General features: G+C 40.5%; 2 protein-coding genes across 2 annotated transcripts in view; one reads left to right on the plus strand and one right to left on the minus strand.

Annotated features, from left to right (window-relative positions):
* The window catches only part of EIF2AK4 (eukaryotic translation initiation factor 2 alpha kinase 4), a 101013-nt gene extending 87027 nt beyond the window's left edge, over positions 1-13986 (plus strand). The window contains exons 33-39 of the mRNA XM_065940517.1: positions 5693-5805; positions 8774-8832; positions 9696-9793; positions 11006-11074; positions 11767-11811; positions 13148-13266; positions 13750-13986. Of these exons, the coding sequence (XP_065796589.1) occupies positions 5693-5805; positions 8774-8832; positions 9696-9793; positions 11006-11074; positions 11767-11811; positions 13148-13266; positions 13750-13807 (561 nt within the window). The 3' untranslated portion in view covers positions 13808-13986. The remainder of the gene's footprint in view (positions 1-5692; positions 5806-8773; positions 8833-9695; positions 9794-11005; positions 11075-11766; positions 11812-13147; positions 13267-13749) is intronic.
* A 148-nt stretch (positions 13987-14134) lies between these two features.
* Positions 14135-17536, minus strand: SRP14 (signal recognition particle 14). Its single transcript, XM_065940519.1, has 5 exons — positions 17431-17536; positions 17209-17281; positions 16577-16689; positions 15326-15358; positions 14135-14829 (listed from the first exon to the last, which is right to left on the minus strand). The coding sequence occupies exons 1-5, from the start codon at positions 17452-17454 to the stop codon at positions 14740-14742; spliced, it is 333 nt and encodes a 110-aa protein (XP_065796591.1). The 5' UTR covers positions 17455-17536; the 3' UTR covers positions 14135-14739.
* Between the last annotated feature and the right edge of the window lie 2202 nt (positions 17537-19738).

Here is a 19738-nt window from a genome sequence, read left to right on the forward strand (position 1 = left end):
AAATCTTTCACAATTCAGCAATTAGATTTCCCAAACTGTATTAACCATGGAATGCCCAACCTTCCCACTGAGGTCCTAGCCTTGGGCCTGGGAAACCCATTATTTCATTCTCCTTTTGAATTGCTAGTCCTGTGTTTTGGAGAAAGTGTATGAAATAAAGAAGAGAGAATCTGAATCTGAACACTTTTCTTTGAACTTAGAAAAAAAATTAAAAAGCTTTGACTAGGTTTTTTCTCTACTTTTTTCCCCCTTGTTCCCTTTCCCCATCTAAGGAAATAAAAATAATAACTATAGCTAATATCTCCTGGCAGACATATCTCTGGTTAACTTCTTAACCAATTATACTATGTTGTATTTAACCAAAAAAGTTCATAAATAGATTACCTCATAACCTTTATTTCTGTTTTTAAAGGGAGAAAAATCAATATATTTTCCCTTTGTTTTTTCCTTTTAATATCTTTGTCTGGTTTTGATAGCAGAGTGATTTCAGCTTCATAAATGAGTTGGATCCTCTGTTCTCTGGATAATGTTGTAGAATTGGTATTATTTCATTCTTAAATATTTGCTAAAATTCACCAGTAAAACCACTGGGACCTTTACTATCTGTAGTGATATTCCCTTTCATTCCTGATATGGTAATTTATATCTTCTCCCCCCCACCCCTGCCTTTTTTTCCTGATCACCCTAGCTAGAGGTTTATCAATTTTGTCTATAGAAAACCAGCTTTTTATGTCATTGATTTTTCTCTATTTTTTGTTCAATTGTGTTCTGTTTTATTGATTTCCTTTTTTTTTCTTCATTCTACTAAATTTAGATTTAGAGGCAGTCACTAAATTGAGGTTTGCTTTTCTTATCCATTCTTTGACAGTCCCTGCCTTTTATTGAAATGGTTAAATAATTGATGTTATGCAGTTATTGAAATGGTTGAACTTAAATCTACCATTTTACTATTTGTTTTGTTTGTTCCATCTGTTCTTTTTTCTCCCATTTTTTTTTCTCTTTTCATGCTTTGTTTTTAGATCAAATAGTTTTTATTCCATTTTATCTCTATCACTGGTTTACTGACTATAACTCTTATTTTTAGTGGTATATTTTAGTGACTTTCTCTAGGGTTTGTAGTATACAACTTTCACATTCTGCCTTCAAAAACTATTATATGCCTTCACATGTAGTATAAGAACCTTACAACCAAATGCTTGCATTTCCCCCACCATCCTTTGTGCTATTGCTGCCAGTTTGTTTTCTAAATATGTTACTAACTTCATAATACATTGTATTTTGGTTTTAATTAATCAATTACCTTTTACAGAGGTTTTTGAAATAAAGAGGGAATGTCCTTTATAGGGCTTCCTCTATAGTTAAGCAGTAAAAAAAAATTCACCTGCAATGTAGGAGATGTGGCTTCAATCCCTGGGTCAGGAAGATTCCCTGGAGGAGGAAATAGCAGCCCACCCCAGTACTCTTGCCTGGAAAATTCATGGACCAAGGAGCCTGGCAGGCTACAGTTCATAGGTCGCAAAGAGTCGGACACAACTGAGCATGCGTGCACATCCTTTATGTTTACCCATATATTTACCATTCCTGGAACTGTTTATTCCTTTGTGTTCAGCCAGATAGCATTCTGATTTTATTTTCCTTCTGCATGAAGAATTTCTTATTATTTCTGATTAGTGCAGGTCTGCAAGTGATGAATTCTCTCAACTGTTACTAGTCCAAGAAAGTCTTCACTTCACCTTTGTTTTTGAGAGATATTTTTGCTGGATATATGATTCATGATTTATGTTTTTCCTTTTGCACTTTGAACATTGTCTTGTTTTATTGTCTTCTGATCTGATAGTTTCTGTTTAAAAGTCTGCTTTGATCTTCTGTAATTTACCTTTTTATCTTCTGGCACCTTTTTAAGATTTTCTTCTGTCACTAGTTTTCTGCAACTTGAATATGACGTGCCTTGGTGTTGTGCTCTATGTTCTAATGGTTGATATTCATAGAGCTTCTTTGAACTGTAGACTTACAGTTTTCATAAAATCAGAAATTATTCAGATATTATTTCCTCAAATATTTTTCTGTCCCTTTTCCTTCTGGGACTCTGATTACAGAAGGTTAATAATTTGATACTGTCCCATACCTCATTGGGAGAAGGCAATGGCAACCCACTCCAGTACTCTTGCCTGGAAAATCCCATGGACGGAGGAGCCTGGTACACTGCAGTCCATGGGGTCACTAAGAGTTGGACACAACCGAGCGACTTCACTTTCACTTTTCACTTTCATGCATTGGAGAAGGAAATGGCAACCCACTCCACTGTTCTTGCCTGGAGAATCCCAGGGCCCGGGGAGCCTGGTGGGCTGCCGTCTATGGGGTCACAGAGAGTCGGACACGACTGAGTGACTTGGCAGCAGCAGCAGCACAGCTCATTGAGGCTGTTCTTTTGTGGGTTTTGTTTGCTTTTTCTCTCTGTATGTGCTTTATTCTGGATCATTCACTGATCTTCTCTGCAATATCTTATCTGCTATTAATCCCATCCAGTGCATTTCCTATTTCAGGTACTGAAGTTTTTTTCATCTATATAAATTAGATTTGTGTCTTTTTTAAAAAATGTCTTCCATTTCTTCCTTCATCATAGTTCTTGTTTCCTTTATATTCTTTATAATAGTCATTTTTAATTCCATCATCTTGACATTTTTGGTCTGAAATTTCCCTGGTTATGAATCATATTTTCCTTCCTCTTTTTATGCCTGTTAACTTGTGAGTAGTTATTAGACATTGTGAAGTTTACATTTTTTTGTACTGTTTTATTATGTCCCCCTTTTTTTTGGCTATACTGCACAGCTTTCAGGATCTTAGTTCCTGAATGGGGCTTGAACCCTGGGCCACAGCAGTGAAAGCTCCCAGTCCTAACCACTAGACAGCCAGGGACTTACCCTTATGTTCCTTTACATACTGCTGGACTTTGTTCTGGGATGTAGTTAATTTCCTTGACTTTTGCTGCATCCTTTCCAGCCTTCAAGTTTTGTTAGGGCAGCCTTTAGTCTAGATCTAATTTAGCCCCACTCCTAAGGCAATGCCCTTTGGAGGATTCTGCCTTAGGTTCCATGTATTATGAGGTCTCTCCACTCTGTAAGAACAAGAGCTATTCCCATCCCTGTGGATTTCAGGAATTATTATGCCCACTCATTTCTGCTGGTTGTCTCCCCCAGCCTTGGATAGTTCCCTTTCTCCCATGCACAGATCAGTTCTCTGCCAAAGATGTGAGTGGACTTCTCTGCAGAGCTTCAGAAATCTTTCTTTCTGTGGGTGTAACTCTCTCCTTTTCAGTCCTCTGTCACAGTTTCTAGCTATCCTGGCCTACCTAAGCTCTAGTCTGTCTCCCCAGCTCAGCAAGACTCCTGGCCTCTGGTTAGGTTCCTTCTCCCTGCACTGCAGTCTGCAGACTTCCTCAGCACAGTTACCTAGGGCACCCGAAGGCTCACTTCATTCCCCTCCTCTCAGGCTAACAGTCCTCCACTGCTTGTTGTCCATTGTCTGAAAAACAGTATTTATATATTTTGTCTGGCTTTCTAGTCTTTTAAGGCAGGAAGGTAGTTCTTACAGAAGTTAATTCTTTATGGGAATGTTTGTAAGTCTCCCCTGCTAGCCTGCTTGATAAGTCACAAAATCATAAATGACCCTAGTCCTACTGATGACACCTCTTCCAGAGCAGTGACTGCTCCTGTGATATTACCAAGAGATGACCGTCTAGCCTCTGCTGGATAATTACAGCATCATAACCCACTGCTATAATGATCAGCAAATTTTAAAATCTTGAATAAAAATCTGCTTCCCCAAATTTACATTCATTGGTCCTAGTTCTGCCTCTAGAATGGTCAAAATACCAAGTCTAATTCTTCCTCTTTCTCTTAACTACCTTCGCATGAATTTTAGGATACCACTGCCATGCAGTGGACCACTTTAAGTGTCCTCCTTTCTGGTTTAATCATTACAGTTACTTAAGCCATTCCTCATAAAGTGATTTTCCAAATCCTTCACCCTCCTAGTTAACCTCCTCTAGACAAATTTAACTTTGTCAGTGTCTGTCCTTAAATGTGATACTAGAATTCTACAAGTGCTCTAAGCATATTCTGACTAAACAAGAAGGGTCTGTAAACTCCCTCAATCCAGATAACATATTTCTCCTAATATAGCCTACAAGTAAACTAACTTTATCTACCATGTAGTTCTTTTGGTCCTCCTGAATTCATCATCAGCTGAAACCCATTGGCCTTCCCACAGCTGTCACCATATCTGACCAGTCTTCTGCAGTGAGGGCTTGATGACAGGACTTCATATTTGTCTCTGTTAAATGTGATCTTGTTCACTTCAGTACATTGTTCCAGCTCATCCAGCTCTTTTGACTCTTTTGCCTCTGTTAGTGGCAGCATATATATATATGTATATTTATAAATATAAAATAGCATCATCTTTATATTTGAAGGGCAAGACATCACTATGTTCACCCATTCGGCAAGTGCATATTAAGCATTCACAGTGTGGAAGGGATTGAATTTAGGGCCATGAGGGATGCAGGGACATATAAGCCACAGGTCCTGCTGTCAAGGATCCTATAATCTGGTGGGGAACAGAAGACATTCATGCATGATTATGAGCTAGAAAATGCTCAATGCCATGAGAGTCCTATAAGAAAATTCTTTGAGGATTCCTCAACCTGAGAGATTACTACAGAGGTAGCAGGGAAGTCTTCAGAGTGTAGGTGCAGTTAATGCCAGACCCCCATGGATGGGCAGGATACTAAAAAGGCTTTTTAAGCAAAGGAATAACAACGGTAATGGCAGTTCTTTCAGTAGGTGGTCCCAAAGATAGAGGCAGGCCAGCAGAAAACTATTCTAGTATTACCCCAAATGGTCCATTAGGAGTGAAGCAGAATTGTGCAGAGGGGCACTGGAGCAGGAGAGAATGGTTCTAGCTGGATTATACAGAGCCAAAATGCCCAACTAGGGAATTCAAACTTGATTTAGCAGCTAGTGGGGAGCCGGTGGATGCTTTTGGATAGTAGGGAACATCAGTATATAAGAAAAATTAATCTGCAGGGAGATGTCACGGAGTGAGGGATAACTGAAGCTGGGGACGGCTGAGGGCAGAATATCAGACTATCCCAAGCCAAGGCAGGGCACTAGCCGTGGGAGTGAAGGTGAACAGACGGGCGCCGTGAAAGTGGGATGACAGGGCTAGGGTTTGGAAAGGCGGGGGAGGAGTTGTAGAAATCTTGGTGACTGACCCGAGGATGTTTAAAGGGGAAGACATGTGAAAGAATCAAATGAAACAGGAGCTGGTTTGTCTTGGCCTTTTTTTGTTGTTTTTAAATTCTGTTGTCTATAATAAGCTGTTCAAATCTAGACAGGGTTTCTCAGCAGCCACATTTTGACATTGTTGGCCAGATGCTCCCTTGTGGGGCTGTTGTAGGATGTTGCTGTAGGATGTTGAGCTGCATCCCTAGCGTCGACCCACCAGATGCCAGTATCACCCCCCACAGCTGTCACAACCACAGATGTCTCTAATCATTGCCGGATGCCCTGTGGGGAGCAAAATCACCCCCGGGTAAGGGTCACCAACATGAACTGTTGACTGAGGAGTCTTACTATGGTACCCTTCAGCCTGTTGCCTTCAGAAATGATGGATCTGTTTCATTCTTTTTAAGGTTAAGTCTTTTGAGAAGGACAGACAAACAGAGAAACGTGTGCTGGAGTCTGATCTCGTGGACCACGTTGTACAGAAACTGAGGACTAAAGTCAGTGATGAGAGGACTACCAGGTAACTTAGTAAACAAAAGACCAGAAAACCAGCTGCAACTGCCTACATAGAATTTTCATACATTTATTTTAAATGTCACTTTGATCCTTTGGGGAGATAAAGACCGGTCAGGATAACTTTTTTTTTTCCCAGGGTAACTTTTAATGAACCATAGTACAGCTTCTGAATAACTCAGTAGTTTAATTATATGACTCCGTGTAAAACTAGTCATAACTTACTCTCAGCATTTGTCCTTCATAACACGTCAAAGATTATTTTATCATTTTGAAAGCCTGAGGAACCACAGTCTAGCTGCCGTTATCTCATTTGGTCTGTTAATCAGTGACCTGCAGTAGTGTTTTGTCATCACCGGTTTTGAAAGATCTAATATTCTGGGAAATAATAATGTTCTGGGAAAAGTTCTCATTCATCATAGCAATGCAAACTGGTTCAACTGTCTGCATAGGAATTTAACAGTTAAAAGCCTTAAAACTAAAAAAGAAAAAAAAAAAAACCCAGCAATTCCACTTCAGGAATTTACAGTAAAATTATTCCATAGGGATAGTACAACGATGTCTATCAACACACATTATTTCTAATAGCAGTTCTCAAAAATTTGGTCTCAGAACCACTTCATACCCTTAAAAATTATTTGAGGACCCCCTAAGAGCTTCGTTTATGTGGTTTGTATCTATCAATATTTCTATGTTAGAAACTAAAATGTAAACATTTTAAAAATGCTTATTCTAAAATAACAATAATAAACTCATGACATGCAAACCTAAATAACATTTTTAATGGAAATAACTATTGTCCAAAACAAAATAAAGTTAGTAGGAAAGGTAGCATTGTTTTAAATTCTTGCAGGAAAGGTAGCATTGTTTTAAATTTTTGCAGATGTTGTTTTAATTTTTGTAATCTCTAATCATAAGTAGAAGAAACTATATTGTTTTATTATTACTATTATTGTCTTATGTTGTCTGTTTCTGCATTCAGTCTCTCATCATATACATCATGTAGTCTCTGGAAAATTTCATTACACATTAATGAAAGGATACAAATAAAAGGATAATTAACATGTTAGGATTATTGTGAAAATACTCTTGACCTTGCAAATACCCTGTGAAAGGATTTCAGGGACCTCCAGGGTCTCTGGACCACACTTTGGGAACCTCACTTTTTTTTTGGGCGGGGGGAACCTCACTTATAATATTCACAGTAACTCAATGATAGAAGATTGCTCTACAGTAAATACAGTGAAATACTGTGCAGCCTTTAAAAATTATTTTTCTAATAAAGCTGAGTTTTATTATAAGGAAGGATGTCCACAAATGAGATATGATCCCATTTTTGCTGCAACCAAAATATATAGCTCATACACAGAAAAATGTCTGGAATGATGAACCAAATTTTTCATTAGTTATTTCTGATTAGTGGGATTACAAAGGATCATTTCTCTTGCTTTTCTATATTTTTGTAAGTCTTTTGTTTATGCTTAGAAAAAAAGTACTGTACTGGGGGACTTCCCTGGTGGTCCAGTGGTTGAGAATCCTCCTTGCAGTGCAGGGGACACTGGTTCAATCCCTGGTCAGGGAACTAAGAGCCTACATGCCACAGGGCAACTAAGTCCATCTGCCACAACTGCAGAGCCCACGTGCTCTGGAGCCTGCATGCTGCAACTAAGACCTAAAGCCATAAATAAATAAATTTTTTTTTTTAATACTTTTTTTTACTTACATCAGTAAATTCTCAGTCAGCAGTTTTGCCCTTCAGGGGACATTTGGCAATATTGGCAGACATTTTTGGTTGTTATCTACTACTGTTATCTAGTAAGCACGAGGGTGGTGGTGGTTTAGTCACTAAGTCATGTCTGACTTGTGTGACCCCATGGACTGTAGCCAGGCTCCTCTGTCCATGGGTTTGCCAGGCAAGAATATTGAAGTGAGTTGCCATTTTCTTCTCCAGGCGATCTCTTCCCAAGCCAGGGATTGAACCTGGTCTCCTGCACTGCAGGTGGATTCTTTACCAACTGAGCCACCAGGGAAGCCCAGTAAACACCAGGGCTGCCATTAAACATCCTATAATTAAGAGGACTGACTCCCCACCTCCACCTCAACAAAGAATTATCTGGCCCAAATGTCAGGCTGAGAAATCCTGACTTATATAAAGTCAATGTTCTTGCTTACATGGCCTTCCCTGGCCCCACCCCCGCCCCCACCCATCTCCACCTAGCTTGAATAAATTCACTGTCAGGCTTTTTCTAAGGGTATATATGTGTGTGTGTGTATATATAATGTTCTTGAAGTCTCTAGATATTAGGATTAAGAATCCAAATCAAAGGCAGAGCTTTAGAAGAGAAAACAAAAAATCAACTAATTAATAGCAATTAGTACAGGCAAACATTATTAAGACACTTAACAGGCCAGATGGGATTTAGTTTAAGCAGGGAAGGGCTTAAAATCTTTCTTCCATGTGAATGATTATTTCCCTGTTTTCCCAAGATAGAGTGCTATTATGTCTCTCAAAGGCTATAAATTAATTCAGTGTTTGAAAGATCATCCATTCACAGCTTCTGAAAGAATCTCATTTACTAAATGTTCTCTTGTGGGTGATCACCAAGGTTGCATCCATAATGAAGGTGGGGCATTGCTAATGTTTCCTTGTATTGTGAGGAGAGCAGAAAGAACACCCATTGTATTTCATTGAAATTAGCTTCTTATGTTGAGCCAGTAATCCAAACCCAGCTGAATAAATCAGAATGTTGTCTCTAAGACTGTTAATTTGAAGTGACATCCTTTATAATTTTTATTTGCTCTTAATCAAAAGCATAATTAAGGGAAAATTTTGTTTTCCTCCGCTAATCAATATTTATTAAATATCAGTATTTTATATTTAATAGAAAGCCTCTAAGGGTAGCTCACTATAAATTATGTGTTGCTTTTGTCTTAGCAACTGTTTATTCTAACTGTTTTTGTTTGCTTGTTTTTAGAGAAGCTTCCGATAATCTTACAGTACAAAATCTGAAGGGATCATTTTCTAATGCTTCAGGTATAATTACTAATTGTAATTTAAACATAATAATGCTTGTGTGTGTGTGTACGTTTGCTTTAAATACTTAGAACTGTGGCTAACTCACTGCATCAGTAATCTCCTCTTAAAGTAACATATGTACAATTAGTTATACCAAAAAGAATTAATCCCTATGAAACATTCTAGAAAATGATAAAACCACTGGGAGTTTGGTGACTCTTCTGGTCCTGATATGTCTGTCTGATTTTTACAAGTGGTTTAATCTTCCTTTGATTCAGTTTATTATATAGATCATATAGAAGATTGAAGAAAAGTATTTTTTAGTGCCCTGGAGACATTATGTACATTTGTTTTCATGACAGCCAAGAGGAAACAGTGGTGATAGCTACACCTTTAATTTTACTACATTTGTCAACCCAAGTGAAAAAGAAATGTCCCAGTGAAGTCCACGAGAACACATTACTTGACTTTTAACAGAATTAAGCTTTTTGGGTTCATTTCTGTTAGCAGGCTTTCTGCCACCATCAGATTTCAAATACTTAGAGGAATTTAAAGAATTATAGTTTGGGAAATGTTAAGCTTGCCTTTTTTTTCCTTAGGTTCATGAGGTTTGATTCATATTGCCTTCCTGTGCCTTTGTCACCTCCCACTGAAGGAGGGAAGGCTGGTGATCCTGACAGAAGTGTCAGAACTACTAGGGGATAAGTGGGGTCCTGGGTTTCTGGTCAAGTGCAGACAGTTGCAGAGACAGAAAACAAGGCTTAGACATAATCCGGTCCACAGAATCACCCCCAAGTGAATCCTAATTATCTCTGCCAGCTCTGTGGTGTGTGATAGAAAGTGGACCAGATAAGGCCATAACTGCTAAAACTCTGTTTCAGGTTTGTTTGAAATCCATGGAGCAACGGTTGTTCCCATTGTGAGTGTGGTTGCCCCGGAAAAGCTGTCAGCCAGCACCAGAAGGCGGTATGAGACTCAGGTACATGGTCAGAGTGTTCTCGGCTTTCTAACATGAGCACAAAGGAGGAAGAAAACAAGAAAGGGAACAAAGGAACAGTTTCCTGGAAATGTTTTTCTTCCCAATTCCTGAACTTGGTGACTTCTGAAAATTTCACCAACACAGAGCATCACATGTGCCAAGATTCTGCCCCGTTAGTCCTCCAAAGAGGCCTCCATGTACACTGTGGGCACCCAGAAGCAGCGCTGTCAGAATTACTGAGTCCAAGCAAAAAGTTTCTGATCCCATTTGGTCTTGTTGTACATAACAAAGCAGAAGAGATCTACCATACCACAAGACGTGTAGCAGGTTTCTCACTGCATACATGTTTCTGGTATCTGTTATTTGCCTGATTCTGTGCTAAGTGCCAGGTAAAATGGAAAACACGTGACATGGCCCCGTCCTCAAAGACTTTATAACCTTAGAAGCATATATATAGTTGGAGAATAGAAGAAAATCAGTAATAGGATGCTGAATTAAGTATACTGAATAAGGGTTAGAGTATGCTACAGACATGGGGGAGAGAGAAAGATCAGTGTTTGTATGGATGATCAAGATAGGCTTCGTGGAGGTGATCCCTGAAGGATTTCAGTAGGCAGAGAGGGAAGATGAGGGTGTTCCAAATGGAAGGGACAGAGGGATGGACAGTGTAGACAAAGCTAATGAGCAGAGTTAGGACACAGGCCTCATTTGGGAGTAGGGTATGAGAGGGTAGCCATTATTAGGAGTGTAATTAGACTGAAACACAAAAGATCAAGTTACCTCATTTTGTTAGCTTTCCTGGCTGTTTCTCACTGTGTTGGGTGGAAACTCACTTTTCATATCTACAGTATTTCAGTTCCATGTTCTCAATGCTGTCACTGTCCCCTTCTTAAATTTAGCTTAATACTAAAGTCTCCCTGCTTCCGCATGCACTGTTTTACTACAGTACTGAGCTTTTATTACATGTCAGTTCAAAATTATAAAGAAATAAGCAGATTAGTAAACAAATGATCAATGTAGGCTATAAAATCTCATTTTCCCTGAGGTTGTAATACACTAGACACTCATCTTACTGAGGTGGATGAAGAGCAAGTCCTTATATAATATTTGGTTTGTCACCTGTGATTGTTTCCTAGAATAAGAACTGAAATGGCAAGAAAGATGGCTTGATTGGACAGGTTCTGAATTCTAACACACTTTCCTTCTTGTTAGGTACAAACCCGCCTTCAGACCTCCCTTGCTAACTTACATCAGAAAAGCAGCGAAATTGAAATTTTGGCTGTAAGTCACTTTCTTTAACTTTCTGAGGATGGCTTTTGTCCACACTGTCAAATTTTTGCTCATTGTCAACAAAATTGGGATACCGGCCTGTTTCTCCTAGTTTCTTCCTCTGAAAGATTGGGAGGAGGGGGACTGAAAATGAAAATCATTTTTCTAAATGATTTTAGATGTTTCAGGCTTCCCTGATAGTTCAGTTGGTAAAGACTTTGCCTGCAATGGAGACCCTGGTTCCATTCCTGGGTTGGGAAGATCCACTGAAGAAGGGATAGGCTACCCACCCCAGTATTCTTGGGGTTCCCTCATGGCTCAGCTGGTAAAGAACTCACCTGCAATGTGGGAGACCTGGGTTTGATCCTTGGGTTGGGAAGATCCCCTGGAGAAGGGAATGGCTACCCACTCCAGTATTCTGGCCTGGGGAATTCCATGGATTGTATAGTCCATGGGGTTGCAAAGAGTCGGACACGACTGAGCAACTTTCACTCTTCACTTTGCAGGCCTTTGCAGGTAGTGCTGCCAAAGCTTTGCGGTGTGATGTGTTAGTTCTGAGTGCTGAGATCACATCACTGCCAAATTCAATAAGCAGCACGGAAGCATCCCATTCATGCTGCTCCATCCAAAGTGACACCACAGTCACAAGTCAGTATGTGCTGCTTAGGATCCCTGACATGATGTACATTTTTGTGTATCAACAGGTGGATCTACCCAAAGAAACAATCTTACAGTTTCTGTCATTAGAGGTAAGCAAGATGAACTCTTCTGCACTATTAGTCTTTAAAATCCCAAAGTTTGCTGTTGATTTGCTAAAAGAAAGTTGAAAGTGGCATTATTTTCTTTGATATGAGGTATTTTTCTAGCAGTCCCAGGAATTTAGGAGCATTGTTTCTTTTATGTGACATGTATTACTAAATCAGATTTTGAGGGAATCACACTTTTCTAGTGTTGTTTTTTTTTTTTTAAACGTTTCAGAGATGTTTTTAACAAACACCTAGGGTTTTTTCTGTGTGTCGAGCTCTAGCAGGCCTTGTTCTAAGCACTTTAGGAATGTTAACTCGTTTAATCATAACAACCCCAAGGGATACATACTGTTACCTTTTTACAGATCCTTATTTTACATTTTATGGAGAATGGAAGCAGAGAGGTTAAACATCTTACTCAAAGTCACCCAACTAGGGAGTTACAGAGCCAGGATTTGAACCTAGGCAAACTAGTGGAATCTACACCCTCACCCACTATACTCTGCTGCTTCAAACCTTCGTTCCAACCAGGAAAGCTCATCTGCAGAACTAAAACTATATGGAAGCTCTTTGTGTAAAAACTGAATGTAGGTCTTTTATATGCTTTTTTTTTTTAGTAGGTACCTACCTTTATTATCAAATAGCCTAACTGAACTTTTTAAAAAATTTAATATTTACCTTTGCTATAAGAATATTTAACTGTAAGAATAACTACATGTGATTTTTGCAGCATATCTAACCAAAGAATACGTTTGTCTATCCAGTGTTTAGTCAGATTAAGTTAGGTGAAAAATGAACTCTGCCCCAGAACTGACATTTCATGCTATATTTTAAGGTTATTCTCCATTTATATAAAATATTAGCTATATTCCTTGTGCTGTACAATATATCCTGTAGCTTCTCTTATAAGCTGACTACCCCTCCCCCAACGTCCTCCGTCCCCACTGGTATTCTCCCATCTGGTAAATAAGCATATAGCATGATATTGGCAATTTACTGCCTCATGAGCCACTCAAACGGGTGCACATCAGAAGTGGCATCTCCATCTCAGCTAAAGTCAACAGTTGGCAGAAATAACTGGTGTAGTCACATTAACACACTGGGGCTGCATCATTCTTAGGCAGGATCTAGTAAGCTGGTTTTATAAAGAAATTCAGTTCTTCAAAGGAAGAACCCTAGCAGTCTCCCGACTAGTTCTCCCCCCCGCCCCGTAACTGATTTCTTCAGTGTACTTAGAGGGGGGATGGCATTGACACCTCATTAGTGACCCAGGAAAAGCCAATTAATAAACCCTAGTACCTGTTGTGTTAAGTCAAGTCTTATCTATATTTTTTCCTAGTGGGATGCTGATGAACAGGCATTTAACACAACTGTGAAGCAGCTGCTGTCACGCCTGCCAAAGCAGAGATACCTCAAATTAGTCTGTGATGAGATTTATAACATCAAAGTAGAAAAAAAGTAAGTTATCACTTAGGCACTGCAGGTTTCAGTATAGGTTAAAACTCAAGCTGGGGTCGGGGGGGGGGGGGTGTTGTTTGTTTTTAGGAGTTTTTCCCCAAGAAGGGGTTTTGGAGTGACAAATATGTTACTGTCTTGTTGAGGTTAGATGACTAAGAAGTTGCTATGTTAGAACTGCAGTTGGTGACCAGTAAATACATGTCAGGACTGTGAATCACAGTCATGAGCTTATCAATAACAACACAGTGATCTCAGTAGCAGCTATCCCAGTTATCATTTTAATCACCCAGGTAACTTCTATGTTTTATGTCCCCTTGTCAGAATGTGTTGTTCATGTTTTCAAACACTGAAATGTTTTTAGTGACCAGCCTTCCATCTTGTTTTTGATTACACAGAACTCCTACAGTTAAATGTTCTAAAAATAAATTATCAGCCCCATTCTCCACCCATTACACTGATCCTGTCTTCTCCCTCCTCTTGCAGGGTGTCTGTGCTCTTCCTGTACAGCTACAGAGATGACTACTACAGAATCTTATTTTAATCCTAAAGAACTATCATTACATTGTTCAAACAGACAGGAGCTTATATTATAAAATATTGTACATTCATTGTAATTTTAAATTAGCTTTACATTCTAAGCTGTCCTACAAAGCTGAGCTTTGTAGGTTTTTCATGTGTAATATATTATAAATTTATCTTTTGAATAAATGTTTTCATATATTTGTTGCTTTTTAATTGCAAATCTATTAACACTGCAGGGTTTATGGAGCTAGAACACAAGAAAACAGCTTTGTTCTTCTCTTAGCCCTATGTACCAAGCATATGAAAATGTCCAAAGTAAAGGGCATAAAGAAATCAAGTATCATCATTAACTTGGAATCTTTATTCTTGATGATTCTCTAATAAGCTTATCCTTAGTCTGGTTAAGCAAACTCTTATTTGGCTATGAAACTCATTGAAATTTGCTAAAGGCACTAAGATGGTAAAATTATACAGCCAGCTGGGAAACCCATGAAATAACACAACTTTTAATAAAAGTGTCAGGTTTCAGTTCCAGTAAACCAAAAGACAGGGCCTCAAGCCTATTCATAGTCACATCATTCCAGAATGAGGAGCTATGGCCAGAAACTTTTTATGGGGCAGGAAAAAGAATCAAAAGTTGGTCAGTGCTGATAAATACAGGTTATTAAATAATACACTGCTCTTCACAGATGGCTACAGAGTCTGTAAACTATTATCCAGGAATATACAACTGTCCAACACAAACCACTTAGCCAGATCTAAGATAAACTGGCTTCTTGTAACTACCCTGTAAACACTGCAGCCCTTCTTCCATCCAAAAATGACCTTAATCTCACATGAAAACAGTCATTATAAGGGAGTCAGAAACTCAGCTTTGTAGCCAAAAATAAAAACCAAAGGAAAAACAGCAATTCAGTGGTTAGTTGGTGAAAGCGGGAAAGCTGGTGCCCTTCACTGTGCTGCTTTGCTCTTCTTACTCTTGCTCTTTTTGTCCCTCTTCTTCAGCCCATCCATGTTAGCTCGCAATAGGTTTGAATAAGCCTAAAAGACACAGAGCGTGACCTTAGTGGGAAGAGTTGCAAATTGGTGCAGCATCTGCCCTACTTCCGTAATGGATTTAGGGTTGCCAAAATCAGAAAGCCTAACTGATAAAGTATAGAATACTATGGGACACTTGTAGCCTACGCAACATGGTGTAAGGGAAACACCCTCACATTATAGCAGCTTCTGCAACACCCACTAGTGAGTTGCACATTTTTTACTTTTAAGCAAAAATGGAAGACTGCAGGCAACTTACATAACTGTACTGTAAGTATGGCATATATGAAGCCTAAGACAACAAAATTTAGCTAAAAAGACAATGTCAGTGTTGAAGTAAAATTTGTAGCTTGGCAGCTTTTACTTGTAAACTATTGGTAAAATACAGTTATCACAGGAGAGCAGTGAACTGAAATCACAGTCTTAACCCAACCCAGTGTTAAACATTAGGCTGACTCTTGGCTCAAGAAATGGGACACAGAGAACACCAGAAACTCACCATCTGAAACTTATTCACTTCTTTGGAGCTCACCTGGAAAATAAGGGGGAAAAGATCACCCCTGGTACCACAAAAAAATCATCTGCCTCACCCAGTAAAACTCAAAAGCCTCACAAAGACATCCTAATCTTTAAAAATATTTTTTTCCCACTGCAGGAATGGGAAAGCTATTTTTCTACTAAAAGCTATTTTTCTACTCCACTTTCCTCTGCCTGAGGAACAAGTAAAGTAGCTCTGCACTTTTAGAATTGTACCAAGATGGGAAAGATGGGCTGCTTAAGAAGCTATGCTTCTCGCCTCTGTTGAAATCTCTTAAACACATTGCACTGACTTTTTCTAAGGAGTCTAAGAGATGTCAAAGAACTTAACCTTTTGTGCAAGATACATTTAAATTACACCCTCCCCATCTTATTTTAAACCTACCTTCCATTAATTCAGGCCCATTTAAGCAAACTGCAAGCTACCACAAGAGAAATTTTTTGTCTGAAGATTCCTTAGTTTTTTGTATTTCATGACACCCAACTTTATTTTTTTTAAGCCACATAAATGCTTGCTTTATTGTAAAAATCTTCTCAAGATACCTAGTAATGAAACATTAATTAACTAATTATGGCCCACATTTTTGTGACTATCCTATACTGATTAGAGGGCAGTCTGGTTCTGCCCCAATAGAATAAGTATTCATTTGATCCAAGGAGTCTCTTGCTTTGCCATATTCAACTTCCACTTTGAAAGGGAACTCTTATTCAATGTGCCATATGCTCAGTAGTGTCTGACTGTTTGCAACCCTATGGACTGTAGCATGCCAGGCTACATACTCAAATTCAAAACCTGATATAATACATGTTTGGTACCTGAACCACAACCATAAAGGAATAATCAGCTTAAAAGTAAAAAGCATCTGGTACCAAGAAACTGTTCATTGAAGCCCCAGCACAGTAAGAGAATAAGGAATCAACTGCCAGCTGCTCCTTACAGTGCTATTCTGAGTAAGGACCGATATGCTAATATTTTTTTCTAACAAGTGTTTGACTGCTACCTTCATTTTACTTTTGCTCTTGGCCTTTCTATTACAAGGTAATAAAAGAAGACCTTGATTTCAAAACAGCTGGGGAACTACACACTAGGCTTTATTTAGTAACTTACCACAAAAAAAAAAAAAACCCACAAAACCGGGTACAAATATAACCCATCCTCAGTTAAGTTCAAGTCTTTAAACTCCACAACAGGAGTATTAGGAATCCAACTTACCACAGTGCTGATCTTCTTTTTCCCATCAGTAGCTCTTAACAGACATTTGTTGTCTGAGGGCTCAAAGCCCTCCACAGAACCCTTCCTTGGAATGGGTTTAGTTCGGCCATCATCTGCATGAAAAATACATCCTGATGAACACAGCCACAGACTTAACGGGTAAACAAAAAGTTAATAAGTCGGGAAGGCATACAAAGAGGATACCTAATCCACCTCCCCTGATCTAGTTCTGTTAACCACATTATCTGCTATCATAGATGGCTTAGTCACACCTTGGGAACCTACCTGCTACTCCCACGATGGGCACACTGTAATATCAAAGCACATTAAATCTCACTAATCATGGCGCGGCTTGGAATCCTGACAAGGACAGCCCTGACATGACCGGGGCCCACTGGAACCGGAACTGACTTAGGTGGCTAAGTGCTGGGGGCCGCACCAGCCCCAATCCCTAATACTCTCTGGCCCCTCAGCTCTGAATGGGCCCAGTACAAGGTGGAGGAAGGTAGGGGAAGCAGAGGATGGGCAGCAGAAAGATTCTGCCTGAGGCTCCCAGTCACTGGGCACCCGGGCCGGGGTTTCGCTCGGCCTCCCAGCCCCCTTCCGGCCTTGCCGCGTCCACAGCTGCTTACACTTCTTCAGGGTGATGAACACGCTGCCCGACAACCGGCACTTCTGGAAGAGCCTAGTCAGCTCCGTCAGGAACTGGAACACAATAAGCCCGGCCCCGTTAGGCAACCACAAACCCCCTTCCCGCCTCGTCAAAGTCCCTGTCCCTCCCGAAGAACGAGACAGAGGTCCCGAGCTAAGCCCCAAACAGCATCGGCCCCTCAGCCGGCCAGCTCTGGCTATACCTGTTCACTCTCCAGCAGCACCATCCTGGCGCTGCTGGCTCCGCTCGGTCAGCACAAGCCCCAAGCCGTTGGAGCCGGAAGTTTCACCCGGCCTGGGCGGGACTTCCGCCACTAGGTTTCTTATCTCTTTCACCCAATCCCTGCTTCCACCGTTTCCCCGCCCCACCCACCTCGCGCCCGCGCTCAGGGACGCCCCCTTCTGTTCCGGGAGAGCAACGACCCCGAGGGCCTTTGGAGTGTGCGAGATTTCACATACAAGCAATCCCCTCATCCCAGCAGCGGAAAGGAGTGAGAGCGCAGAACGATTGGAAGGAACCTATAGTTGTGGCTCAGCTGGTAGAGAATCCGCCCGCAATGCGTGAGACCTGGGTTCGATCCCTGGGTTGGGAAGATCCTCTGGAGAAGGGAAAATCTACCCACTCCAGTATTCTGGCCTGGAGAATTCCATGGGCAAGTCCATGGGGTCGTGAAAAGTCAGACACGATAGAGCGACTTTCCCTTTATAGCTGTGTACGTTCAGCTGTGTGTTGGGCAAGTTACCTAGCAGTTCGGTGCTTCAGTTTCCTTAACCTATAATAATAGTTTCCACTTCACAGTGTGGCTTTGAAGAGTAAATGAGCTAATATTAAACACAATAGTGCGCAGCTCATAGAGCCTGCTCAATAAACGTAGCTCTTGTCGTTTTTATCATTGCCATTGTGTTCAGTTCAGTCGCTCAGTCGTGTCCGACTCTTTGCGACCCCATGAGTCACAGCACGCCAGGTCTCCCTGTCCATCACCAACTCCCGGAGTTTATTCAACCTCATGTCCATCGAGTCGGTGATGCCATCCAGCCATCTCATCCTCTGTCATCCCCTTCTCCTCCTGCCGCCAATCCCTCCCAGCATCAGGGTCTTTTCCAATGAGTCAACTCTTCGCATGAGGTGGCCAAAAGTATTGAAGTTTCAGCTTCAGCATCAGTCCTTCCAATGAACACCCAGGACTGATCTCCTTTAGGATGGACTGGTTGGATCTCCTTGCAGTCCAAGGGACTCTCAAGAGTTTTCCAACACCATAGTTCAAAAGCATCAATTCCTCGGCACTCAGCTTTCTTCACAGTCCAACTCTCACATCCATACATGACCACTGGAAAAACCATAGCCTTGACTAGACGGATCTTTGTTGGCAAAGTAATGTCTCTGCTTTTGAATATGCTGTCTACGTTGGTCATAACTTTCCTTCCAAGGAGTAAGCATCTTTTAATTTCATGGCTGGAATGTGAAGTCAAGTGTGCCTTAGAAAGCATCACTATGAATGAAGCTAGTGGAGGTGATGGAATTCCAGTTGAGCTATTTCAAATCCTAAAAGACGATGCTGTGAAAGTGCTGTACTCAATATGCCAGCAAATTTTGAAAACTCAGCAGTGGCCCCAAGACTGGAAAAGGTCAGTTTTCATTCCAGTCCCAAAGAAAGGCAATTCCAAAGAATGCTCAAACTACCGCACAATTTCACTCATCTCACACACTAGTAAAATAATGCTCAAAATTCTCCAAGCCAGGCTTCAGCAATACGTGAACCGTGAACTTCCAGATGTTCAAGCTGGTTTTAGAAAAGGCAGAGGAACCAGAAATCAAATTGCCATTGTATTACCTCTGAACTATTCCTCTTTGACCAGGGGCTCGGTGGCCCCAGCTCTAGCAGGAAGGCCCAGAGCCAAGTCTTAGTTTCGCCTCAGTTCAGTCAGGAGACCTGGGGTCTAGGTCCAGCCCTGCTGTTGCCAAGTTGAACCTTAAGCCCTTAATAAAGTCAAGTATGAAATCATGCAATGGGTTTTCACTGAGGGTCTCTTAGCCTGTGCCAGGCACTGTGGTTGGAGTTGGAGCACAACTTAGTGTTTTACTGGTCTGGGGGTCAGAAGTCTAAAATCAATGTGTCTGCAGGGCTACATTCCATCTGGAAGCTTCAGGGGAAAAATCTGTTTCCTTGCCTTTCTAGAAGCCACTTGCATTCCTTGGCTCATGGCATCCCTTCCTCACTTCTTTATAACCCCTTATTTCCATTGTCACATCTCTTGCTACTGACTTTGATCCTTTTGCCTCCCTTTTATAAAGACCCTGTGGTTATATTAGGCTGTCCTACATAATCCAGGATAATCTCCCCATGTCAAGAGATCTTTAATTTAATCACAAAGTCCTTTAAATATGCAAGATAACATATTCACAAGTTCCCAGTATTGGGACATAAATAACTTGGGGGAGCAATGGGGGTGACCCTAGAGGTTATTACAAAACTCTAGGTGCTTGCAACATTTGCAATCAGATTAGTGTAT

Source organism: Muntiacus reevesi, chromosome 7 (assembly GCF_963930625.1).
Source record: "Muntiacus reevesi chromosome 7, mMunRee1.1, whole genome shotgun sequence".
NCBI lineage: Eukaryota > Metazoa > Chordata > Mammalia > Artiodactyla > Cervidae > Muntiacus > Muntiacus reevesi.